General features: G+C 51.3%; 1 protein-coding gene across 2 annotated transcripts in view; it reads left to right on the forward strand.

The window, feature by feature from the left end:
• ARHGAP22 (Rho GTPase activating protein 22) overlaps positions 1–25,525 on the forward strand; it is a 207,710-nt gene extending 182,185 nt beyond the window's left edge. For both annotated transcript variants that reach the window (XM_065893822.1, XM_065893823.1), the window contains 6 exons: positions 9,376–9,583; positions 14,829–14,961; positions 15,846–15,919; positions 16,513–16,634; positions 18,533–19,433; positions 25,297–25,525. In XM_065893822.1, coding sequence (XP_065749894.1) covers positions 9,376–9,583; positions 14,829–14,961; positions 15,846–15,919; positions 16,513–16,634; positions 18,533–19,433; positions 25,297–25,525 — 1,667 coding nt within the window. The remainder of the gene's footprint in view (positions 1–9,375; positions 9,584–14,828; positions 14,962–15,845; positions 15,920–16,512; positions 16,635–18,532; positions 19,434–25,296) is intronic.
• The last annotated feature ends 344 nt before the right edge of the window (positions 25,526–25,869 follow it).

The following is a 25,869-nucleotide window of genomic DNA, read 5'->3' on the forward strand; positions in this document are numbered from 1 at the left end:
TCTTTGGAGAAATGTCTATTTAGGTCTTCTGCCCATTTTTGGATTGGGTTGTTTGTTTTTTTGTTATTGAGCTGCATGAGCTGCTTATAAATTTTGGAGATTAATCCTTTGTCAGTTGCTTCATTTGCAAATATTTTCTCCCATTCTGAGGGTTGTCTTTTGGTCTTGTTTATGGTTTCCTTTGCTGTGCAAAAGCTTTGAAGTTTCATTAGGTCCCATTTTTTAATTTTTGTTTTTATTTCCATTTCTCTAGGAGGTGGGTCAGAAAGGATCTTGCTGTGATTTATGTCATAGAGTGTTCTTCCTATGCTTTCTCCTAAGAGTTTGATAGTTTCTGGCCTCACATTTAGGTCTTTAATCCATTTTGAGCTTATTTTTGTGTATGGTGTTAGTGAGTGATCTAATCTCATACTTTTACATGTACCTGTCCAGTTTTCCCACCACCACTTATTGAAGAGGCTGTCCTTTCTCCACTGTACATTCCTGCCTCCTTTATCAAAGATAAGGTGACCATATCTGTGTGGGTTTTTCTCTGGGCTTTCTATCCTGTTCCATTGATCTATCTTTCTGTTTTTGTGCCAGTACCATACTGTCTTGATTACTGTAGCTTTGTAGTATAGTCTGAAGTCAGGAAGCCTGATTCCTCCAGCTCCGTTTTTCGTTCTCAAGATTGCTTTGGCTATTCGGGGTCTTTTGTGTTTCCATACAAATTGTGAATTTTTTTGTTCTAGTTCTGTGAAAAATGCCCGTGGTAATTTGATAGGGATTGCATTGAATCTGTAGATTGCTTTGGGTAGAAGAGTCATTTTCACAATGTTGATTCTTCCAGACCAAGAACATGGTATATCTCTCCATCTATTTGTATCATCTTTAATTTCTTTCATCAGTGTCTTATAATTTTCTGCATGCAGGTCTTTTGTCTCCTTAGGTAGGTTTATTCCTTGATATTTTATTCTTTTTGTTGCAATGGTAAATGGGAGTGTTTTCTTGATTTCACTTTCAGATTTTTCATCATTAGTGTATAGGAATGTAAGAGGTTTCTGTGCATTAATTTTGTATCCTGCAAATTTACCACATTCATTGATTAGCTCTATTAGTTTTCTGGTAGCATCTTTAGGATTCTCTATGTATAGTGTCATGTCATCTGCAAACAGTGACAGCTTTACTTCTTCTTTTCCGATTTGGATTCCTTTTATTTCCTTTTCTTCTCTGATTGCTGTGGCTAAAACTTCCAAAACTATGTTGAATAAGAGTGGTGAGAGTGGGCAACCTTGTCTTGTTCCTGATCTTAGTGGAAATGCTTTCAGTTTTTCACCATTGAGGATGATCTTTGCTGTGGGCTTGTCATATATGGCCTTTATTATGTTGAGGAAAGTTCCCTCTATGCCTACTTTCTGGAGGGTTTTTATCATAAATGGGTGTTGAATTTTGTCGAAAGCTTTCTCTGCATCTATTGAGATGATCATATGGTTTTTCTCCTTCAATTTGTTAATATGGTTTATCACATTGATAGATTTGCGTATATTGAAGAATCCTTGCATTCCTGGAATAAACCCCACTTGATCATGGTGTATGATCTGTTTAATGTGCTGTTGGATTCTGTTTGCTAGTATTTTGTTGAGGATTTTTGCATCTGTGTTCATCAGTGATATTGGCCTGTATTTTCTTTCTTTGTGACATCCTTGTCTGGTTTTGGTATCATGGTGATGGTGGCCTCGTAGAATGAGTTTGGGAATGTTCCTCCCTCTGCTGTATTTTAGAAGAGTTTGAGAAGGATAGGTATTAGCTCCCCTCTAAATGTTTGATAGAATTGCCTGTGAAGCCATCTGGTCCTGGGCTTTTGTTTTTTGGAAGCTTTTTAATCACCGTTTCAATTTCAGTGCTTGTGATTGGTCTGTTCATATTTTCTATTTCTTCCTGATTCAGTCTTGGCAGGTTGTGCATTTGTAAGAATTTGTCCATTTCTTCCAGGTTGTGCATTTTATTGGCATAGAGTTGCTTGTAGTATTCTCTCATGATCTTTTGTATTTCTGCAGTGTCAGTTGTTACTTCTCCTTTTTCATTTCTAATTCTATTGATTTGAGTCTTCTCCCTTTTTTTCTTGATGAGTCTGGCTAATGGTTTATCAATTTTGTTTATCTTCTCAAAGAACCAGCTTTTAGTTTTATTGATCTTTGCTATCATTTCCTTCATTTCTTTTTCATTTATTTCTGATCTGATTTTTATGATTTCTTTCCTTCTGCTAACTTTGGTGTTTTTTTGTTCTTCTTTCTCTAATTGCTTTAGGTGCAAGGTTAGGTTGTTTACTCGAGATGTTTCCTGTTTCTTAAGGTAGGATTATATTGCTATAACTTCTCTCTTAGAACTGCTTTTGCTGCATCCCATTGATTTTGGGTCATCTTGTCTCCATTGCCTTTTGTTTCTAGGTATTTTTAAATTTCCTCTTTGATTTCTTCAGTGATCACTTTGTGATTAACTAGTGTATTGTTCAGCCTCCATGTGTTTGTATTTTTTACAGATCTTTTCCTGTAATTGATATCTAGTCTCATAGCATTGTGGTCAGAAAAGACACTTGATACAATTTCAGTTTTCTTAAATTTACAAAGGCTTGATTTGTGACCCAGGATATGATCTATCCTGGAGATTGTTCCATGAGCACTTGAGAAAAATGTGTATTGTGTTGTTTTTGGATGGAATGTCCTATAAATATCAATTAAGTCCATCTTGTTTAATGTATCATTTAAAGCTTGTGTTTCCTTATTTATTTTCATTTTGGATGATCTGTCCATGGGTGAAAGTGGGGTGTTAAAGTCCCCTACTATGAATGTGTTACTGTCAATTTCCCCTTTTATGGCTGTTAGTATTTGCCTTATGTATTGAGGTGCTCCTATGTTGGGTGCATAGATATTTACAATTGTTATATCTTCTTCTTGGATCGATCCCTTGATCATTATGTAGTGTCCTTCTTTGTCTCTTCTAATAGTCCTTATTTTAAAGTCTATTTTGTCTGATATGAGAATTGCTACTCCAGCTTTCTTTTGATTTCCATTTGCATGAAATGTCTTTTTCCATCCCCTTACTTTCAGTCTGTATGTGTCTCTAGGTCTGAAGTGGGTCTCTTGTAGACAGCAAATATATGGGACTCGTTTTTGTATCCATTCAGCCAATCTGTGTATTTGTTGGGAGCATTTATTCCATTTACATTTAAGGTAATTATCGATATGTATGTTCCTATTCCCATTTTCTTAATTGTTTTGGGTTCGTTATTGTAGGTCTTTTCCTTCTCTTGTGTTTCTTGCCTAAAGAAGTTCCTTTAGCAGTTGTTGTAAAGCTGGTTTGGTGGTGCTGAACTCTCTCAGCTTTTGCTTGTCTGTAAAGGTTTTAATTTCTCCATCAAATCTGAATGAGATCCTTGCTGGGTAGAGTAATCATGGTTGCAGGTTTTTCTCCTTCATCACTTTAAATATGTCCTGCCAGTCCCTTCTGGCTTGCAGAGTTTATGTTGAGAGATCAGCTGTTAACCTTATGGGGATTCCCTTGTGTGTTATTTGTTGTTTTTCCCTTGCTGCTTTTAATACGTTTTGTTTGTATTTAATTTTTGACAGTTTGATTAATATGTGTCTTGGTGTATTTCTCCTTGGATTTATCCTTTATGGGACTCTCTGTGCTTCCTGGACTGGATTAACTATTTCCTTTCGTATATTAGGGAAGTTTTCAAGTATAATCTCTTCAAATATTTTCTCAGTCCCTTTCTTTTTCTCTTCTTCTGGAACCCCTATAATTCGAATGTTGGTGCATTTAATGTTGTCCCAGAGGTCTCTGAGACTGTTCTCAGTTGTTTTCATTCTTTTTTCTTTATTGTGCTCTGCAGTAGTTATTTCCACTATTTTATCTTCCAGGTCACTTATCCGTTCTTCTGCCTCAGTTATTCTGCTATTGATCCCATTTAGAGTATTTTAAATTTCATTTATTGTGTTGTTCATCGTTGCTTGTTTCCTCTTTAGGTCTTCTAGGTCCTTGTTAAATGTTTCTTGCATTTTCCCTAGTCTATTTCCAAGATTTTGGATCATCTTTACTATCATTATTCTGAATTCTTTTTCAGGTAGACTGCCTATTTCCTCTTCATTTGTTAGGTCTGGTGGGTTTTTATCTTGTTCCTTCATCTGCTGTGTGTATTTCTGTCTTCTCATTTTGCTTATCTTACTGTGTTTGGGGTCTCCTTTTTGCAGGCTACAGGTTCGTAGTTCCGTGTTTGGTGTGTGTCCCCAGTGGCTAAGGTTGGTTCAGTGCGTTGTGTAGGCTTCCTGGTGGAGGGGACTAGTGCCTGTGTTCTAGTGGATGAGGCTGGATCTTGTCTTTCTGGTGGGCAGGTCCATGTCTGGTGGTGTGTTTTGGGGTGTCTGTGGACTTATTATGATTTTAGGCAGCCTCTCTGCTAATGAGTGGGGTTGTGTTCCTGTCTTGCTAGTTGTTTGGCATAGGATGTCCAGCGCTGTAGCTTGCTGGTCATTGAGTGAAGCTGGGTGCTGGTGTTGAGATGGAGATGTCTGGGAGATTTTTGCCATTTGATATTATGTGGAGCTGGAAGGTCTCTTCTGGACCAGTGTCCTGACGTTGGCTCTCCCACCTCTGAGGCACGGCACTGACTCTTGGCTGCAGCACCAAGAGCCTTTCATCCACATGGCTCAGAATAAAAGGAAGAAAAAGTAGAAAGAAAGAATTGGTAGTAGAAGAGAGACAGAGAGAGAGAAAGAGAGAGGGAGCGAGAGGGAGAGGGGGAGGGAGGGAGGGAAGGGGAGAGGGAGAGGGAGAGAGAAAGAAAGAGAGAAAGGAAAGAAAGAGAGAAAGAAGGGAGGGAGGGAGGGAGGGAGGGAGGAGGGAAGGAAGGAAAAAAAAGAAGATAAAATAAGATAAAATATAATAAAGTTATTAAAATAAAAAAATAATTATTAAGAAAAAAAAACGGACGGATGCAACCCTAGGACAAATGGTGGAAGCGAAGCTATACAGACAAATCTCACAGAGAAGCATACACATACACACTCACAAAAAGAGGAAAAGGGGAAAAAATAATAAATCTTGCTCTCAAAGTCCACCTCCTCAATTTGGGATGATTCGTTGTCTATTCATGTATTCCGCAGATGCAGGTACATCAAGTTGATTGTGGAGCTTTAATCCGCTGCTTCTGAGGCTGCTGGGAGAGATTTCCCTTTCTCTTCTTTGTTCTCACAGCTCCCAGGGGCTCAGCTTGGGATTTGGTCCTGCCTCGGCGTGTAGGTCGCCGGAGGGCACCTGTTTTTCTCTCAGACAGGACGGGGTTAAAGGAGCTGCTGTTTCGGGGGCTCTGGCTCAGCCAGGCCTGGGGGAGGGAGGGGTGCGGATGCGGGGTGAGTCTGCGGCGGCAGAGGCCGGCGTGACGTTGCGCCAGCCTGAGGCGCGCCGTGCGTTCTCCCGGGGAAGTTGTCCCTGGATCCCGGGACCCTGGCAGTGGCGGGCTGCACAGACTCCCCGGAAGGGGGGTGTGGATAGTGACCTGTGCTCGCACACAGGCTTCTTGATGGCGGCAGCAGCAGCCTTAGCGTCTCATGCCCGTCTCTGGGGTCCGCGCTTTTAGCCGCCGCTTGTGCCCGTCTCTGGAGCTCCTTTAAGCAGCGTTCTTAATCCCCTCTCCTCGTGCACCAGGAAACAAAGAGGGAAGAAAAAGTCTCTTGCCTCTTTGGCAGGTCCAGACTTTTCCCCGGACTCCCTCCCATCTAGCCGTGGTCCACGAACCCCTTCAGGCTGTGTTCATGCCGCCAGTCCTCTCCCTGCGTTCTGACCGAAGCCCGAGCCTCAGCTCCCAGCCCCGCCCGCCCTGGCGGGTGAGCAGACAAGCCTCTCAGGCTGGTGAGTGCCGGTCGGCACCGATCCTCTGTGCGGGAATCTCTCCGCTTTGCCCTCCGCACCCCTGTTGCTGCGCTCTCCTCCGCGGCCCCAAAGCTTCCCCCCTCCACCACCCGCAGTCTCCGCCCGGGAAGGGGCTTCCTAGTGTGTGGAAACCCTTCCTCCTTCACAGCTCCCTCCCACTGGTGCAGGTCGAGTCCCCATCCTTTTGTCTCTGTTTATTCTTTTTTCTCTTGCCCTACCCAGGTACGTAGGAGGTTTCTTGCCTTTTGGGAGGTCTGAGGTCTTCTGCCAGCGTTCAGTAGGTGTTCTGTAGGAGTTGTTCCATGTGTAGATGTATTTCTGGTGTATCTGTGGGGAGGAAGGTGATCTCCGCGTCTTACTTTTCTGCCATCTTCCCGGAAGCCAAAGAACCAGTTTTTAGTTTCATTGATCTTTGCTATTTTCTTCGTCTCTGCTTATTTCTGCTCTGATATTTATGATTTCTTTCCTTCTACTATGGGTTTTGTTTGTTCTCTCTCTAGTTGCTTTAGGTGTAAGTTTAGGTTATTTGAGATTTTTCTTGTTTCCCAAGGTAAGATTGTATTGCTATAAACTTGCCTCTTAGAACTGCTTTTGCTGCATCCCATGAGTTTTGGACCATCATGTTTTCATTGTCATTTGTCTCTAGGCATTTTTAAATTTCTTTGATTTCTTCTGTGATCCCTTGGTTGTTTATTTAGTAACATATTGTTCAGCCTTTATGTGTTTGTGTTTTTTTACAGTTTTTATCCTGTAATTGATTTCTAATCTCATAGCATTGTGCTCGGAAAAGATGCTTGATATGATTTCAGTAGTCTTAAATTCACTGACTTGTGGCCCAAGATGTGATCTATCCAGGAGAATGTTCCATGTAGACTGCCTGGGTTTGAACCTTGACCCTGCCACATGCTGAGTGAACTTGGGCATATTCTGAAGCCCACTGCCTCTCAGTTTGTTCATCTGGAAATTGGGAATGATGATGATGGTGATGATGATAACAATAATAGTAATATTCCCTAAGTTATCTAGCTGTCTGAGGATCAAATATGTTGATACATGTAAAGTGCTTAGAGCATCACCTGGTACCATGAGTGCCATGTCTCAGCCAGTTCAGCACACTTTCCTTGTGCACATGTATATGCATGCACACACACACATATGCACACACAAGTCCACATGCAGGTGTAGGCATGAACACTCACATACTCACACACACGTGCATCCACACACTTCTCCCCAAAGCATTGATGGTGTCACTGGGTGCCTTCCTTGTGGGCATGTTTTCTAGAAGGGAGAAATCTCATCCCCCAGGTTCTATATACTTTGTCTTTAGGTCGAGCAGCATGAGAAGGAACATTGACTGAGTCCTGCTCTATGTCAGGCATTGTCTTAGGGACCGATGTATCTTATTTCAAAACAGCCATTGTGTGTGGGAAGCTACAGTAGGCAGTCATCCATCCTGCCACCCTCTCACCTGGCTGGCTCAGCACTCAGGTCTTGGGAGGCCACCTGCCTGGGCTGCATCCCTCTGGGAGGACAGAACTGCCTAGACAGAATGGAGCTTTGATGTCATGCTCTGGCCCACCCAACAGCCACCCTGCGGGGATGGTCTCTGAGTCAGAGATACGGAGATGGCAGATGGCGGGCCTTCCAGAGTCCTTGTAGAGCCTAGGGCTGGGAGAAGTCTGTTTCTCCTTCACTATCACTGTGAGTTAGGGAGCTTCATGGATCTCCAGTCCTTCCACTCTTTGCCTTGGCTGCCAGGAACCTCTTTGCCCAGTTGTGTATTTAGTTGTCACAGGTTTTCTGGGTCAAAAGTTCCTTTACCTTCTTGCTCTCTCCCTCTGTCCCTCATTTGCTTTCTTGTCCTGTATTAAATGTTTTGGATATTTTGCTTTCAAATTTTTTTTTTTTGCAAATGTTATTGAGATATAGCAAACAGAAAGGTGAACAGAACACAGGTGTCACAAGTGTGTAGTTTAATGATTTTTCTCAAAGTGAACAAAGCTGGGTAAGTAGTGCCCAGGTCCAGAATCCGAGTATTACCAGCACCCCCGGGTCCCCTCAGTCACTGACCCACCAAGGTAACTATGTTCTGACCTGGTTTTGCACTTTACATAAATGGAGTCATGCAGTGTACACTCTGGGTCTGGCTTCTGCTAGCAATTATGGGTTTTTTTTTTTTCATTTTAAAAAATTTTGATAAAAATAGGTCTGACATACAATTTTAACCAAAGTGTACAATTCAGTGGCATTAAGTATATTTGTCATGTGCAATCATCACCATCATTCATCTCCAGAACTCTTTTCATCTTGTAAAACAGACTCTGTACCCATTAAACAATAACTGTCCATTCCATTGTCCTTCAATCCCTGGCAACCACCATTCTACCTTACGTCTCTATGAAGTTGATTATTCTAAGTACCCATTTGATTATTCTAAGTACAGTATTTTACTTGTTTTAGTGGACTGGCTTGTTTCACTCGGAAAAATGTCCTCAAGGTTTGTCCATATTATAGCATGTGTCAGAATTTCCTTCTTTTTATGGCTGAATAATATTCTGTTGTGTGTATGTATCACATTTTGTTTACCCATCTATCCACTGATGGACACTTGGGTTGCTTCCGCCATTTGGATGTTGTGAATAATACTGTGAACATGGGTGTACGTATATCTGCTCAAGTCTCTGCTTTCACTTCTTTCGGGTATACAGAATTGCTGGATCATATGGTAACTGTGTTTTAAATTTTTTGACATGCCTCTGTACTGTTTCCCACAGCGGCTGCACCATTTTACATTCCCATGAACAGGGCACAAGGGTTCCAATTTCTTGACATCCTCACCAACACGTTTTCTGTTTTTTGGATAGTAACCGTCCTCATGGGTGTGAGGTGGTTTTGATTTGCATTTCACTAATGATCAGTGATGCTGAGTTGTGATTCTGCTTTCTCATCATCTATCGTCTGTCTTTTTGCCTGAGCTGTGTCCCATCTGTTGTCATTGCTGTCCCATGCTCCATGGTATGAGGAGACCATGACGATCCCGCTCATTCTGCCGCTCATGGGCATTAGGTAGTTTCCCCTTTGGAGGGATTGCAAGGGAGTGCCACTAAGAACATTCTAGAGTGCGTCTTTCAGTGGACATAGTGTTGGGTTTTTAAATGCAAGCCACTTCCATTTGGAGGTTAGCATAAATAAACCAATCAATAAAATGCATAATGCATGCTCCCTGAGGGTCTTCCCTGAAGGTCCCCAGGCTTGAACAAGCTCCACAGGCCAGGCCCCTGCCCGCTATGCCCTCCTGCCCCGTCCCAGCCGCCTGGTGCCTGCCCTCCCAGTTTCTAACCTGCTCCCTCACGGGGGAGCCACCCTTGGCCCTGACAGCACCCCCTGCCCTCTGTTGTCCCCAGCGCCCTCCCCCACCGCCAAGCCGGCTAGCTTAGGGTGTGACCAGCTCCTCTCTGTGCCCAGGGGTCTTTGGGCAGCGCCTGGAGGACACAGTCCACCACGAGCGGAAGTATGGCCCGCGCCTGGCACCCCTGCTGGTGGAGCAGTGTGTGGACTTCATCCGGGAGCGCGGGCTCACCGAGGAGGGCCTCTTCCGCATGCCTGGCCAGGCCAACCTGGTGAGGGACCTGCAGGATTCCTTCGACTGTGGGGAGAAGCCACTGTTTGACAGGTGAGCTCCTGGGAGGGGTGCAGGGAGCTCCTGTCCATTCCCCTGCATAGCCTCCTCTCAGGATGCCAGCTGAGAGGCATGGGTGCAGGATGGAGGATGGGATGGCGCCCTACACTGGCACGTGCCCAGCCAGCCCTCCCAATGGGCGGAGTGCGGGGCACAGAATCACTGCAGCAGCCCTGCATCTCCCTTAGGGGCGGATCCTGCCACCTCCACACGGGCTGTATTCACTGTGGATGCCCGTAAGCCCACCCCAGCAGGAGCAGGGAAAGGCCTCTGCTGGCACCATCCAGGACTCCAGGCCTTCTGCAGGGTCTGTCTCTTGGCTCTGCTTTCTTGGGATAACTTGCCCCCCAGGCTCCTTTGGTGCCAAGATGGAGGCATGGCTCCAGCCCCACATTCTCACAGGTTTTGGGGGCGGGGGAGCAAGTCTCCTCCACCTGTCCTGGGCCAGTGCCCATCCTACCTCATCACTGGGGCTTACTGGGTCCTGGGCTCCACCCCGGGACAGTCAGCCTCACTTAAAGCCCAGGGGCTAAGAACGGGGGAGAGGTAGCTGTTTGGGGGCCTCTTCTCTCTGATGGTATCTCCATTATGGGGCAGTTTTTCATAGAAAATTCTTTCTGTATCAAGCCAGCCCTGGCCCCCATGGAGCTTCTGCCCGTTCTTCTCAGATCTGCCTTCACAGATGAGGGCCCCTCTGTTGCAGGATGGGTCCACAGGTTTCTGCTGGCAGCCCTGGCGTTTTCAGATCTTTTCCTCTCGGGGCAGAACACTTCCAGCCCCTCCAGCATCTGCCCAGACCCATCACCACAGCCAGGAGAGTCTGTCAAATCCTTTTTCACATGTGGAGCCTGGGACTGATCACCACTCCCCAGAGGGGGTCTAACCCAGGAGGGCACAGAGGTTCCTTCATCTGGAGCCTCGTGAATTTCCATCTGATACTCTGAGCTTGTGGTTTATTATTTATAATCTCAGTGAGCTTGTGGTCCACTCTGAACCTCTGCCAGCCAAGCCTCTTCCATCCTGTGCCTGTGTGGCTGTGGGTTAGGATGGGAGATTGCTTCAAATAATGCTTCTCTGTGGTTCCTGGAAACTTGCTGTTGACATTGAGGTTTTTTAGAGAAGGGACCACGGCCCCAGTTGCCACTGACCCCACACCTTGAGCACTCCCCTGGCTGTGGATGACCACGGCCTCTCCTTTCTCTGCTCCCCCCGTCACTGGGAAGGTGCTGAGGAGCTGAGTGTGGTGTGCTGGTGGGAAATCTGACGGAAGTGATGTGGTCAGTAGCCAGAGGGACCCTCAGTTCCAGAACCAAGGAGAGGATTCTGGGGACAGGCGTGGGGTTGGGTGTCCTCTGTTTCAACAGGGCAACAGTAGGGTATGAGAGCAGGTGAGTGCACCTGGGAGGGCATGAGGGAGAAGAGAGGAAAGGGGACAACCTGAGAAGCCCCATCTTGGAGGATGGGCTGGAGGTGATCCCAGGAAGAGGCGTAGAAGTGTCCAGAGGGAGAGACAGGAGCCCAGGGAAGGCCTGCCCCACACTGCTGAGAGGTCTGGAGTCAGGGCTGCAAGGCGGGGGAGTCTGAGGGCCTCTGCCTCTCCAGTGGGTATTCAGCAGGTGGGCCAGAAGGGGAGAGGATCCAGGCTGAGGCCTTCAGGAACCGCAGCTTGCACAGAGCATTTGTGCAGGGCGGGCAAAGCCGAGGAAGGCACTCCGGGGAGCTGGGTTTGGTCCTGAGGCCCAGGATGCCAGGCACAGTTTGAGTAGGGCGGCAGCCAGATCTGATTTCGTGTTTGCAGCTATCTCCCGAGTTGACATCAGGTGGTAAGACAGTATATCTGGATCCCCGGGAGCTACCAAAAGTCCAGGTTCCAGGCCCCGCCCTCTCCACTCCTGTGGAATCAGACACACGAATGAGGAGTGGGAATCTGCATGTATAAAAGCCCCCAGTGACTCTGCTCAGCAACCAGATTTAGAGGGCAGTGGCCAAGGGGGAACCCCACACCAGGGTGGGGGCAGAAGCAAGGGTGAGTGGCATGACGGGCGCAGGGCAGGCCCCCCCTTTGCACCTTCCAACCTCAACCTCTCCTCAGCCTCTCTTCCCCCGCCCTTCCTCTCCCTCCCTGACCCCCTGCTTCCATCTGGAGCATCCCACACTAGCCCTGCCCTCAGTGCGTTTACAGACTTTTCTTCAATGGTCATATGCCCATTTTATGGATTAGAACCCAAGGCTGGGAGACCCCATGTAACTCACCCAAGATGCCCAGAGGTGGGCTCTGCCCAGCTGGATCCTGGCCTCTTTCCCAGAGCCCTTTGCCCTCCACCTACATTCCCCCCTCCAGGAAAGTTCCTCTCTCAGCCTGCTCACCCTTCCAGAACCATCCTGTTCCTCCCTCCTGTCATCCGACAGCCTCTCATGTAGGGTCTCCTCTCCCGTACCCACACTTGCCCGTCCTCAGCCCCCTGAACACCGGGGCTCCACCCTCCTTTCCAGGACCCTTCTCCACAGTGTTCCCTGCACTGCCACAGCTGGCCCGGGCTCTGAGTGCCTCTCCCTTCTGGAAGCTTCTCCCGGGGTGTCTGACCCCATTCTCTCCCACTTCCTGGTATCTCCTCTGGCCCTGCATTGTGCCCACCCCCAACACAGGCGTCCCAACGCTCCTCTTCTCCACTTCCTGACGAGATTGTCCCAGGGCTGCTCCCCTCACCCACACGCTGGCAGAGGCCATCTGGGACTGAGCTGGCTTGCTCCATGTGCATAGACACGCTCTGCACCGTGAACTCCGGCCTCCAGTCCTGGACTCGCTCCTCCATACAGAGCCCCACCTGGCCTGGAAGCTGCAGTCACCACACCTGTCCCTTCCTGCCACCCTGGTCTCTAGTCCCTGGCCCGTAGCAGGTCTCCCAGCCCTGTCCATGTTGTTGCCGAGCATCTCGAGGACGGTCTCCCCCATGCCCCACCTTGGTGGCTCTGGTGACTCTCGCAACAACCCTTCTTACATCACTTCGCACCCATCCATTGAGGGAGAGTGCTTGGTAGGTGTGGGGGAGTGGCCGTGAACAGGACAGACAACAGACAAGGCCCTGCCCTCACATGGCCAGGACAGATGACAAATAAATGCACTCAGGGAACCAGCCCGGGTTCCCATCACCAAGCTCCCCTTGGCCTGGCCCACAGCACAGAGCAGGGCGTGCTCCTGGCTCCCAGAGCAGGCAGCCTGGCCCCCAGGGAGGTAGTGCTTGTTGACTGGGCTGGGATGGGAAAGATGGGCCAGGCTGTTGTGTGGAGAGTGGACTGTAGGGGAGCGAGGTGTAGGGGCCAGGAGACCACAGCTGTGTTCTGGATGGACATTGGTGTCGGTGGGGCTGAGGGGGTCTTTGGGAATGAAGAGATGCAGGGGAATGGCGGCATTACCAGATCCATCCTGCAGATGGAGAAACTGAGGCTGTGGGTTATCTGCCTCACGGTGGGTTACCTGCTGTGCAACAGCGAGGGCAGAAGCTGATTTGGACCCCAGGGCAAGCCCTTGTCTCCAGCTGTTGCCCTCCTTGCCGGTAAACACTGTGTGCCTGCTCCTGGGAGAGGGAGTGGGACGGGTGACGACACCTGCCCTGAAAGGGCTCACAGGCTGGTGGGCACCCATTGTGCTGTGGGCTGCGAACGTTTTCCTTGAGTGCTGGAGGTTGGGGCTGGACTCAGGCAGGTGTGTGTTGAAGGGGAGGGTCTGAGGGGAGTTTAGGGAGAAAGTGACCAGAAGCAGCCTTGGGTCAACTGTGGGGAGTGGGGAGAGAGGGAGGAAGTGAATTTCTAGGGAGGGAGAAAGAAGGTGAGGTGGTCAGGGCTGGGCCAAGCTCACAGACGCAGAAGCACTGGAACCCGCGGGCAGCCAGGAGCCGCCAGGATGGGGCTTTGGGCAGGGACGTGGAGGCAGGGTCTGCAGCATGGAGGGGCCACTCTGCGTCTACTTGCCCAGATCAGAAATGCTTCCACCTCCTCCGTCGGGGGAGACATAACGGCTGGCCCTTGTCCGAAGGCCAGCAGCTGATCCTCCTGGCTTCCCATCCCTCCCCGCATCCTCCTGGGGCTCCTGCTCACACAGTGGCTGGCAGTGAACTCATGGGGTCCCCAGGTGGGAGAAGGGGCATTGGGCTCAAGGCTGGGTACTCACTGGGGACCTAAGCACCCAGGAAATGGATGGGTCAGCAGAGGAGGTGGCTGAGAGAAGGCACTGAAGGCCGTGGGCGGCAGCATGTCTGGCTGGAGAGGGGAGGTGGGGGCACATATGGGGGCTGCTCCACTGGCCAGACGGAGAGCCACCAAGAGCCACCAGTCCTGAGGAAGGGAGGAGCTCTGGGTACGTGAGTTTGAGGTGTATGTAGCCCTGTGGAACCCCAGAATTCCAAATGCCAGGGCGGAAGGGACCCCAGGGCTTAGCTCAGTGATACCAGCCTTGTACAGCCAGGGCCAGGTGGCACCTTAATGGCACAGCCATGTTCTTTGGTCCTAGGCCCCTCTTTCCTGAGCACCTCCCATGAGGGAAATGCAGGTCCAGCGTTTAAATCCAGGGCCCTAGAAAAGCAGATGAAACACCTGGGGTCTAGCCCAGCCTGGGAGGCAAGCTTGGAGGAGGTGCCAAGACTGCAGTCCAGGACCTGAACCGAGAGTCCAAACAGGCCCAGGGCTGCCGCCCTCCACAGGGCCCACTTCAGCCCGGGCAGCTCCCAGCTATGAGCAGGAGACTGATGCCTGGGAGTGCACATACGGGGCTCTGGGGTGCTGGAAATGGGGCATCCATAGTGTGAATAGAAGCCCAGAAGCCAGGGAAAGAGCCTGACCTCTGACCTGCCCAGCCCCTGGTGGCAGGTGCCCAGGGACAGCTGCCCTTTTTCAAGGGGCTCATTAGCCCTGCGTGGTGGGCACCTTTGACACAGCCCTCCTGCTTCCGTTGGAGGGTGAGCCTGGGCAGAGGAGCAAGCTCAGGCTTGGGTCGAAGGACAGCTGTGCCCCTGGCTGCCTGCCTCCCCCGTGTGGAGCAGCTGCACGTCACCCTCCAGAGTACCCTGGGGCAGGCAGCAGGGCAGTGGAAGGGAGCCCTTCACGCTCACCTGTTCACCAGCCAGTCATCACAGTGCACACGGACGTGAGAGCAGAGGCTGCCCCTGGTGGGGGTGGGCCGGGGTACTGGTCACTCCTCTGGTTCCCTGGCGCCCAGGCCTCACACTCATCCCTCTGCCTGCAGCACAACAGACGTGCACACGGTGGCCTCCCTGCTGAAGCTCTACCTGCGGGAGCTCCCTGAGCCTGTGGTCCCCTTCGCCAGGTATGAGGACTTCCTTAGCTGCGCCCAGCTGCTCACCAAGGACGAGGGGGAGGTTAGTGGCTCATGGGGACCCATCCTGGGGGGGTGGGCCTGCTAGTTGGTGGCGGGTATGTGGAGACAGGACTTTCTGTGACTCTTCATGGCACACAGATCCTGCCACCTGCTGTGTGTCAGGGGGGTGGTGCCCTGGAGCAGCCTGCTCTGTGGGGGACAGGCCTAGACCTCCTAATCTGGGGAGGGCCGGAACATCCCACTGTGTGTGGAGGGCACTCTGGGGCGAGGTGCCTGGAGCATCCCCTCCCTGTGTGCGGCCCTCTGTCTCCCGGAGGGGCAGGTACTTCCTAAAGCAGGCCGTGTCCCAGCCGTGCCCCTGAGCACAGGGAGCTCAGGCTGGGCCACCACCCAGTAGGCACTCCTGCTCCATCACCTGCTCCCACAACCAACTCAGGCTGCCCAGGCCGGCCGTGGGGTTCAGAAACAACCAGACCTTTCATCTGTTTCTATCCCGCCGCCTCCCAAAAGAATTCGAGACTGCTCCCAGGACAGGCCCCCCCACCCCACCCCCGCAGTGCCCGCCTGCAGCCCTGGTGGGCTCCGGCTGGGGAAGGACTGTTTGCGCTCCCTCTGGCCGTGTGGGAGATGAGGGGTCTTTATCTGGCAAATATTTGTACTTGATCAGTGAGCTGGCCCTGACATTCCTCTGTGGCCCCGCAGAGGTACCTCCCTCACAACGGCTTCTCAAAAGTAAATCTGCTTCCCCCCAGAGGTCACAAGCCTCTGGGAGATGGAAGTGGTGGTGGTCACCTGGGGCCAGGCCCATGGGCTGTGGATGGAGGTCTGGACTCGGATTCTCACCCCCTACTCCCTCTAGTAAGAGAAGGACTGGGGCCTGCTTGCTGGTCTTTGAAATGCTGTTTTTCCTCTCTCAATCCCAAGGGAACTCTGGAGTTGGCTAAACAAGTGAGCAGCCTTCCCCTGGTCAATTACAACCTGCTCAGATATATCTGCAAGTAAGTGACTAGGGGTGGGGCTTCCCTCCCCTGTGCTCTGGCTCCCTGCCCTTCAGCGGGGTCGGGGGGCCTGGGTCATGCTTCCACTCACATGTCTGTCAAGCCAATGGGGAATATAGAAGAACACAGTCACTGCACTCATAGAGCTTACAGTCCTGAGCACATCATTCCTGAAGGAAAAGGATACAGCCTTTGTTCCTTCTGCCTCCTCTGCGTGCCTCTCACCATCCCCTCCCCATGGTCTGCCTCCTGACCACGACCTAGGCTTAGGGTGCCAGGCGAGGACACGCAGGGTGGCCTTCACCCAGCCCCGTGTCTGGGGGGATCTGGGCCTTCCTGGGCATCTGCCCCCACTGCAGGTGGGAGAATTATGTGTCCTTCCATGACAGGCCCTTGTCCCAGTGGCCTTTGCTTCTGACGGCCCTCTCAGATCTTAGGGGAAGCTCTGCCTTCTTCCAAGCCTGGCAGGGCAGCTGGCTGTGCTTAGCAGCTGTGGAAATGTGGATGCAGCTGAGCACGGGAGCCAGGCAGCTCCCAGTAGATCTGGCATCAGGATTTGCTTCTCTGCCAACTGTCTTTTCCTTACATTGCAGGTTTCTGGATGAAGTTCAGTCCCACTCAGACGTCAACAAGATGAGCGTCCAGAACCTGGCAACCGTTTTTGGACCTAATATACTTCGGCCACAGATAGAAGACCCAGTGACCATCATGGAAGGTAATGGTGGGGGTGTGCGTGGTGCTCTGGGCTCGCCTTGATCCTGGGCAAGTCCTCAGCATCCTCAACGCCAGGCCGGCAGGAAGGGCGGCTCCATCCCTGGGGATTAGGCAGCAGCCTCTCTGGACCTCCTCACCGCCTCCTCCAGCGCCTCCTCCCCCATGGGGTCAGCTATAAGAGGAAAAGGAGCTTTGCCCTGTGGATGGGGTCATAAGGTGCAGTTAGAATGGTGAGAGAGGCTGGGGGGCGGGTGTGGAAAAGGTCAGCGCACTTGCCCTTGAACACACACAGATGTTTTTGCTTTACTAAAGTAATTTTCGATTAAGTAATTGTCACAGGCTTCTTCTGGATGTCAGAGCTTTTGCAAACCCTAGGAATATTCCGTTCTATAATGAAGACTAATAATGATGAAAAAAAAAATAGCAACAGCAGCTGTTTTAACACGCCCCGGCCTCTGCTAAGTACTTTACTTCTACCACCGTGTTTTAATCTTCACAAGCAGCCCGTGCTGTGGTTACTGCCCCCAGTTTAAGGATGAGGAGACAGGCCAGGAGAGGCAAGGTGACTCTGTCAGCCCGACTTTTCAAAGGGCACAGGTGCAGGCTGGCATGGAAATGAGAGCCCTGCTTGGAGACCCCATGGAAGACTGCCGGCGGGGTTAGTGTGAGAGCCTAGCCGCTCACAGGCAGGAAACCCGCAGCCAGTCCCGGCTGAGCGCAGATGCCGGCGGAGACTCACACGGGACCCACCCGACGCCAGCTGGAGCCCGCTGCCCCCGGCGCCAGGCAGGCTGAGGGCAGAGGGGCCATTCCTGCCGAGCGTGACCTAGGGGAGGGGCAGGGTGGGCTGTGGAGCTGTCCCTCGCCGCCCCCAGCCAAGGGTGTGACCGTTGGGGTTGATGCTCTCGCTTGGCACGCCCTTGGCCTGACGGGCAGGTCTCCCCAGAGCTCCCGCCTGCCAGGTTGTGCAAATGTCTGAGGGCAGATGCTCACCCCACTGACTTGCTGAGCTCCTGCCTCACCTACTTTTCTGGACTAAAGATTGTTTACTTAGTTTTCCCCACGATTCTCAGTTACTTCTAGTGGGAGGGTCCACCCAAGTACTTCACCCTCCTCATCACGCAGAAGCCTCCCCAGTCTCTGGTATTCGGTTGAGGACAAGAGGAGGGAACGAGGCAGCAGGATCGATACCATGGTCCCTCTGCACCGCCTCCCTTTGTCACTGACCCCTCCCCCCACCCCACAGCCTCAGGAACCGAGTCCCCACAGATGCCACAGGCTGCATCTCAGGGGCTGTGGCCTGGAGAAGAGGGATTGTGTGCATGTGTGGGGGGCTGTTCACGTTGGGGGGCAGCCGTGTACACCTGTCTGTGTGCACGGGGTTGTGTATGTGTGCCTACACGCACCTGTAAGACCTCTCTACTCTGTGTCCCAGAGCCCTGTGCCTCCCAGAGTATGGACGGTCAGGCACGGCCACTGTGGGCAGCATATGGGGCAGCCGAGAGGGCCCTGCCGTCCAGGTCCTGGCTTCCAGTCCCAGCCTGCCCTTGGCTCAGCCCGCAGCCTAAACAGGCACTGTGCCTGCTCGTCCCCCCGCCAGCCGGGTGGAGTGGGTGCGAAGGGACAGTGCTGCTCTGTGCTCCAGGGCCCACATTTGGAGGAGGGGGATTCTTGGGTATGGTCCTTATGTCCCTGCCTGGATTTGGAGGGGGTGGTGGCCGTCCTTTCCTTTGGGGCGGCACGTGGCAAGCTCTCGTTAAGTCCTCACTTGATTAGCCTGGTTTGGGGCTACTATCAGGGCTGGGCACCCTGGGTTCGAGCTGCAGCTTCCCCTGACTGGTCTGGAGAGCCTGAACTGGAGGTATTCACAGCCAGTCTCTTGTTCCTTCTTCCTGGCAGGCACCTCTCTGGTCCAGCACCTGATGACTGTCCTGATCCGCAAACACAGCCAGCTCTTCACTTCGAGGACCACGGAAGTGCCAGCCTCCCCACGTGGGAGCCCACCATGCACCGTGGGATGGGGCTCCGAGGAGGTCACCAGGGACAGCCAGGCAGAGCCCGGCAGCCCCAGTGCCCCTGGCCTGCCCTCGCACAGGACCTCTTCTCTGGATGGGGCTGCCGTGGCGACATTCTCTAGAACCTCTCCCACAGGCCTGGGTAGCCGAAGCAGCCCTGCTGCCACCCCTGGGAAGAAGGTGCAGACTCTGCCCAACTGGAGGTCTTCCTTCCGGCAGTCAGGGTCCCGGTCGGGGAGCCCGAAGGTGGGCATCTCATCCCTGGAGGTGCCCATCATCTCCTCCGGAGGGAACTGGCTCATGAATGGGCTGTCCTCCCTGCGAGGCCACCGCAGGGCCTCATCGGGAGACCGGTTCAAGGACTCAGGCTCCGAGCAGAGACTCTCCACCTATGACAACGTGCCCCTGCCCAGCCCCTTTCCCAGCACGCCCAGCGTGGCCAGCATGCCATGGTCTGGGGCCTCCTCCTGCGAGGCCTCAGCCAGGGGCTCGGTCAGCAGCTGCGCAGCGTGCAGGGCCAGTGGCTCTTCCGCCTGCAGCTCCCTCCACACTGAGGGGGCCCTCGAGCCCTCCCCTGTCCCCAGCAGCAGTGAGGAGTGCAGATCCCCAGACCTGGACCACGGCCTGGACAGGGTGGGCGCCTGCATCAGCAGCAGTGAGCCCAGTGACCCAGGCAGCCCCACCCAGGACCTCACCCACCGTACTGAGGCTCTCCAGGGCCTGGTCACGGAGCTCCGGGCAGAGCTGTGCCGGCAGAGGACTGAGTATGAGACGAGTGTGAAAAGGTAAAGGGCTGCAGCTGCTGGGCAAGTGTGAGGTGGGCGCTCCCTGGGCCGGGCAGGGCCCTTGCAGCCAGCCAGCTCACTGGGCACCAGTCTGGGCAGTCAGCCTCTGGCTCTGAAAGAAAGTCTCCTGGAGGCAGGGCTCAGAGCAGCCAGTGCCCAGGAGCCCCCTTTCTGGGACAATGCCCACAGGACAGGGCTGGGAGTGGAGGGGTGGGGATCCTATGTCTGGGAAAGCTCAGGAGCTGAGGGGCTGGCATGCTGTCAGAGGCCTTTGATGGAGAGGCTCAGAGTGGTGGTCCCTCTGGGGCCCTCAGTCAGAGAGGAGGCAGGCCCCCAAGGTATGTCCTGTAGCCCAGGAACTGGGACTGGGGCAGGGCACGCGTGCACTGCAGGCCCCAGGCCAGCCTGGTTGACTGCCCACGGTTGGACCTGATGTAGAGTGAGGACTTCTTCTGGATCGAAATCTGATTTTCTCTGAGGAGGGAGCTGGCCTTGCCGAGCCAAGCCCTCCCTTCCGCTGGGTCACAGAGGACACCTCGTGCCACCTTTTTTTTAAAATATATAAATTTATTTTTGTCTGTGTTGGGTATTCGATGCTGCCCACGGGCTTTCTCTAGTTACCGTGAGCAGGGGCTACTCTTCGTTGTGGTGCGCGGGCTTCTCATTGTGGTGGCTTCTTTTGTTGCGGAGCACAGGCTCTAGGTACACAGGCTTCAGTAGTTGTGGTTTTGCCAGCTCTAGAGCGCAGGCCCAGTAGTTGTGGCACATGGGCTTAGTTGCTCTGCGGCATGTGGGATCTTCCCGGACCAGGGCTCGAACCCGTGTCCCCTCCATTAGCAGGCGGATTCTTAATCACTGCGCCACCAGGGAAGTCCTTCATGCCACCCTTTAAGGCTTGCAGGCTTGTTCACTGATGGGCCCTGGTTGCAGCCTCCCTGTGCAGAGGGCATTTTCCCGCTCTGAGAGGCCGAGTTCCCCAATTAAAATCACCAGCAAAGCCTACACTGGACAGTGAGCAGTGCTTCCATCAGCATCTCAGACCCCTTAGCTCCTTTTGCCCAAGGCCTTGCATCAGCCTATGCATCAGACCTATGAACCCATGTCCCACCCACTAGCAGGGGGCTTCATTGGGTTCTGAGTGCTTCCTCTTTCCATCAGACAGTGGAGGTGGAAGGGATTCATGCTTCTATTTCTGAGCCTGGGATTCCCACAGGGAGCTGGAATGGTAGCATTTGACCCTCTTGTTCTGCTGGCAGCTGTCTTCTGGGCACCTGGGGAGTGTCAGGTGTGTGCAGTCCCTGTGTTCACGGCAGGAAGATAGCAGGAAAGGGGCCGTGAGGGCAGCAGCCCCTCCATGGGGGAAGTCACAGCAGGCAATGTCAGAGCCAGGACTTGAAGGACCGATAGGACTGAGCTGAGCAAGGAGGAGAAAGGACACAGTGTGAGTAAAACTCCAGAGTTTAAAGTTGTGGAGAAAACCCACAGTGTAAGCACTGGGTTGGAATTTACCAGGCAGAGGTAATGGCAGGAGCTCCCTGCAGACTCACTGCAAGGTGATTACTGCTGAAGATAAGCTCAGAGTGTACAGGAAGTGTTACTCGGCAGACACTGAGGGCAGCCTCAGAGGGGGTCAGGATCAACATCTCACTTTCTTGGCTGTTTGTGGAGCTGACTTGAGCTTCTAGATCTTTCACCTTGGAGGCTGGGGTTCTCAGGGGAAATGCAGTATTGTTGCCTGGCAGGCTATGGGTTCGAGTCCCTGCCCCACTGTGTACTGGCGGAGTGTCTGGGCAAGCTCTGAAAGCGTGGCGGAGTCGGGGTGGGGCAGGCGGCAAGGCGTTTTGGCAGGAGTGATGCTTTGATTTTATTGCCAGTGAGATGTGAAGCTGCTGGAAGACCTGGAGGACTTTGGTCACTTTGAGGAGGTGCACTGACTGCTGTGCTCAGCAGTGCTTGACGAGGCAGACAAAGACCAGTTAGGAGGCCATGGCCATCTAGGTCAGACCTGTGGCTGGCATGGACCTACGGGGCAGCAGACAAGGTGGGAGAAGCAGCCAGATTCTGAGTGTGTTTGGGTTTTTCCAGTTGATCAGGTGTGGTGGTGAGAAAAAGAACTGACTTGAGACACACCATTTTTGTTTTGGCCGAGTATCTGGAAGAAGGTGGTCACTGAGCCGGGGAGACTGGGGCTATAGGAGGGTGACTTGGGGAAGGAGGGCAGGAGCTCAGCTGTGGGTCTGTTAAGCTGGAGATACTTATTAAGTTTCTGAGTGGACTTGAGGGCGATAAAGATTGAGGGTTGCCAGCACACTGAGTGCTTTAAGTGCTTCAAGTCTGAGGCTGGACAAGGTCCCTCAAGGAGTGGCGTGGAGGCTGTGCTCAGGAGCACCAAGGGGCAGGGAGGACCTGGCAAAGGAGGGCCCTGGACGGGAGGAGAAGCAGTGAAGGGGGCTCATGGGGGGGCCTGCTGCCCCTGCGTTGGGGAGGGTCTTCTGACATTATGCCCTGTGCTCCCCAGATGGGAGGCTGAGGTGAAGGCAGGCTTTCTCCCTTCTCCATGCTTTTTTTAATTGAAGTATAGTTAGTTTACAACATTGTGCTAATCTCTTCTGTACAGCAAAGTGATTCAGTTATACATATATTCTTTTTCATATTATTTTCCATTATGGTTTATCCCAGGATATTGAATATAGTTCCCCGTGCTATACAATAGAACCTCGTTGTCTACCCGTCCTATATATATAATAGTTTGCATCTGCTAATCCTGGACTCTGAATCCATCCCTCTCCCCACCGCCACCCCTCCCCCTTGGCAACCACAAGTCCATTCTCTATGTCTATGAGTCTGTTTCATAGATAAGTTCATTTGTGTCATACTTTAGATTCCACATATAAGTGATATCATATGATATTTTTCTTTCTCTGATTTGCTTCACTTAGTATAATAATCTCTAGGTCCATCAATATTGCTGCAAATAGCATGATTTCATTCTTTTTTATGGCTGAGTAATATTCCATTGTATATATATATATGTACCACATCTTCTTTATCCATTCATCTGTCGATGGACATTTAGGTTGTTTCCATGTCTTGGCTATTGTAAATAGTGCTGCTATGAACATAGGAATGCATGTGTATTTTTGAATTAGAGTTTTGTCTGGGTATATGCCCAGGAGTGGGATTGCTGGATCATATGGCAACTCCGTTTTTAGTTTTTTGAGGAACCTCCATACTGTTCTCCATAGTGGCTGCACCAACTTAACATTCCCACCAACCATGTTAGAGGGTTCCCTTTTCTCCACACCCTCTTCAACATGTTATTTTTAGACTTTTTAGTGATGGCCATTCTGACCAGTGTGAGGTGGTACCTCATTGTAGTTTTGATTTGCATTTCTAAGAATTAGTGATAATGAGTATCTTTTCATGTGCCTATTGGCCATCTGTATGTCGTCTTTGGAGAAATGTCTATTTAGGTCTTCTGCCCATTTTTCAACTGGGTTGTTTGCTTTTTTGTTACTGAATTGTATGAGCTGTTTTGGAAATTAAGCCCTTGTCGGTCACATCATTTGCAAGTATTTTCTCCCATTCCATAGGTTGTCTTTCCGTTTTGTTTGTGGTTCCCTTTGCTGTGCAAAAGCTTATAAGTTTGATTAGGTCGCATTTGTTTATTTTTGCTTTTATTTCTGTTGCCTGGGAGACTGACCTAAGAAAACATTGTCATGACTTATGTCAGAGAACGTTTTGCCTATGTTCTTTTCTAGGAGTTTTATTTATGGTGTCACGTCTTAGGTCTTTAATCCATTTTGAGTTTATTTTTGTGTATAGTGTGGGAGTGTGTTCTAACTTCACTGATTTGCATGAGGCTGTCCAACTTTCCCAACACCACTTGCTAAAGAAACTGTCTTTTCCCCATCGTACATTCTTGCCTCCTCTGTCGAGGGTTATTTGACCATAGGTGTGTGGGTTTACTTCTGGGCTCTTTATTCTGTTCCATTGATTCATATGTCTGTTTTTGTGCCAATACCATGCTATTTTGATTACTCTAGCTTTGTAATATTGTCTTAAGTCTGGGAGTGCTATGCCTCCTGCTTTGTTTTTTTCCCTCAGGATTGCTTTGGCAATTCTGGGCCTTTCACAGTTCCATATAAATTTTAGGATTATTTGTTCTAGTTCTGTGAAAAATGTCATGGGTAATTTGACAGGGATTGCATCAAATCTGTAGATTGCTTTGGGTAGTATGACCATTTTAACAATATTCTTCCAATCCAAGAGCATGGGATATCCTTCCATTTCTTTGAATCACCTTCAATTTCCTTTATTATTAATGTTTTGTAGTTCTCAGCATATAAGTCTTTCACCACCTTGGTGAGATTTATTCGTAAGGTTTTTTGTTTTGTTTTTTTTGGATGCAATTTTAAAGGGGATTGTTTGTTTCATTGTTAGTATAAAGAAATGCAACCAATTTCTATATGTTAATCTTGTATCCTGCTACCTTGCTGAATTCGTTTATCAGTTCTAGTAGTTTTTGTGTGGAGTCTTTAGGGTTTTCTTTTTGCGGTACGCGAGCCTCTCACTGTTGTGGCCTCTCCCGTCGCGGAGCACAGGCTCTGGACGCGCAGGCTCAGCGGCCATGGCTCACGGGCCCAGCCGCTCTGCAGCATTTTCCCGGACCAGGGCACGAACCCGTGTCCCCTGCATCGGCAGGCAGACTCTCAACCACTGTGCCACCAGGGAAGCCCTAGGGTTTTCTATATATAGTATCATGTCATCTGCAAATAATAACTTTACCTCCTCCTCTCTACCAATTTGAATACCTTTTATTTCTTTTCCTTGTCTGATTGCTGTGTCTAGGACTTGCAGTACTATATCGAAGTAGTGAAAGTGGGCATCCTTCTCTTCTTCCAGACTTTAGCCCTTCTCCATGCTCTGTGTTCAGTGGTTGAGGGTGAAGGCCCAGGCCTCATCCTGGATGGGGCAGGGAATGGATATTTGCTTCAGGTACACCATGTGCCAGGTGGTATGCTGTGCACACATGGTCTCCTTGGTCCATTGTAGCTACAGGGCAAAGGTGGAAGGCCGTCCCCTGCATTTTCAGGGCGAGACACCAGGGCTCAGTGAAGTTTGAGTCCTGCCCACAGTCATGTGTCTTGTAGTCAGGTCGGTTCCTAGGAGCCAGGCGCAGCAAGTCCCTCATGTCTCACAGGAGTGGGTCGTCTGGTTGAAAAGATAGATGTGTTAACCTCTACAGAGGCCTGAGGTGTAGCTCTGTGGTAGCAAAAAGGAGCAGTAATGTGGGTTATATGCTGGGGAGGATCAAGAGAAGCTTCCCAGAGGCTGAGACATTTGGGCTCGGGTGTGAAGGCCGAGAGGGAACGCAAGATGAAGCGACAACCTGAACGGGGTTTCCTGTGAGTTGCTGTCTCTGCCTGAAGCTCAAGGGGTCTTGTAGAAGAGCAAACGTGAGGACAGTTTCCTGCTTCCCTCTCGGTGCAGGGCTCAGTCCTGTTCTCTGCCAGATGGCAGTCCATCCCTCAGCAGGACAGCTGGCTGTGAGGGGAGGGTAAGTGGTCTTCGTATTTGAGTGAGGACTCAGGGAGGTCCCTGGCCTCTAGTGCCAAAGGCTGAGGGGGGAGGGTCTCGGGGATGAGGCCCGCCCGACTGGCTTGGGGGAAAGCCCCAGGGTCTTGTGAGGAGATGCAGTCCGTGCGGCCTCACCCAGCACCGGGTCTGAGCCCGGACACATCCTTCCCCTGGTCCCAGGCCTTACCAGCTCCTTCGCCCCATCAAGTGCTGATAATGGAGTTTTCTTGGCAAACCCTGCAGGCCCAAGTCTAAAATGATGTCTTTCTTCTTGAATTTTAAGACTCGAAGAAGGTAGTGCCGACCTGAGGAAACGAACGTTACAGCTAGAAGAAGAACTAGACCAGGAAAAGAAAAAGTACACAATGCTGGAAATAAAGCTGAGGAACTCGGAGCGGGCACGGGAGGACGCAGAGAAGAGGAACCAGCTGCTGCAGAAGGAAATGGAGGAGTTTTTTTCAACCCTGGGAAGCCTGACTGCTGGGGCAAAAGGTGCCAGAGCACCAAAGTAAAGGAGTGGGGAGAGTTCTCTGCTGCTGCTCAGCTTGTCCTCCCTAACCTCCCGCGGCCTCGGGAGGAACCAGAGCCTCTGCAGCTTGGCCCTGGGCCTCAGTGGTGCCAGGAGGTCTGGTGCCAGCTGGAGAGAGCAGTCCTGACACCCCCTGTCGGGAGCCCAAGCCCTGCTCTGGAGCTGGATGCAGCTCTGAGTAGGGTATGGCAGGCGTCAGGGGGGACAGTCCCGTGGCTGCCAAAACAGGTGGCACCTGGGATCTGAGTAGCTCACCAGGACCTTTTTGCATTCTTTATTAAATCTGCCCTGAAAGCATGATGCCTGGATGCCTGACTCCTTCATGGG

Source organism: Phocoena phocoena, chromosome 16 (genome assembly GCF_963924675.1).
Source record: "Phocoena phocoena chromosome 16, mPhoPho1.1, whole genome shotgun sequence".
Lineage (NCBI taxonomy): Eukaryota > Metazoa > Chordata > Mammalia > Artiodactyla > Phocoenidae > Phocoena > Phocoena phocoena.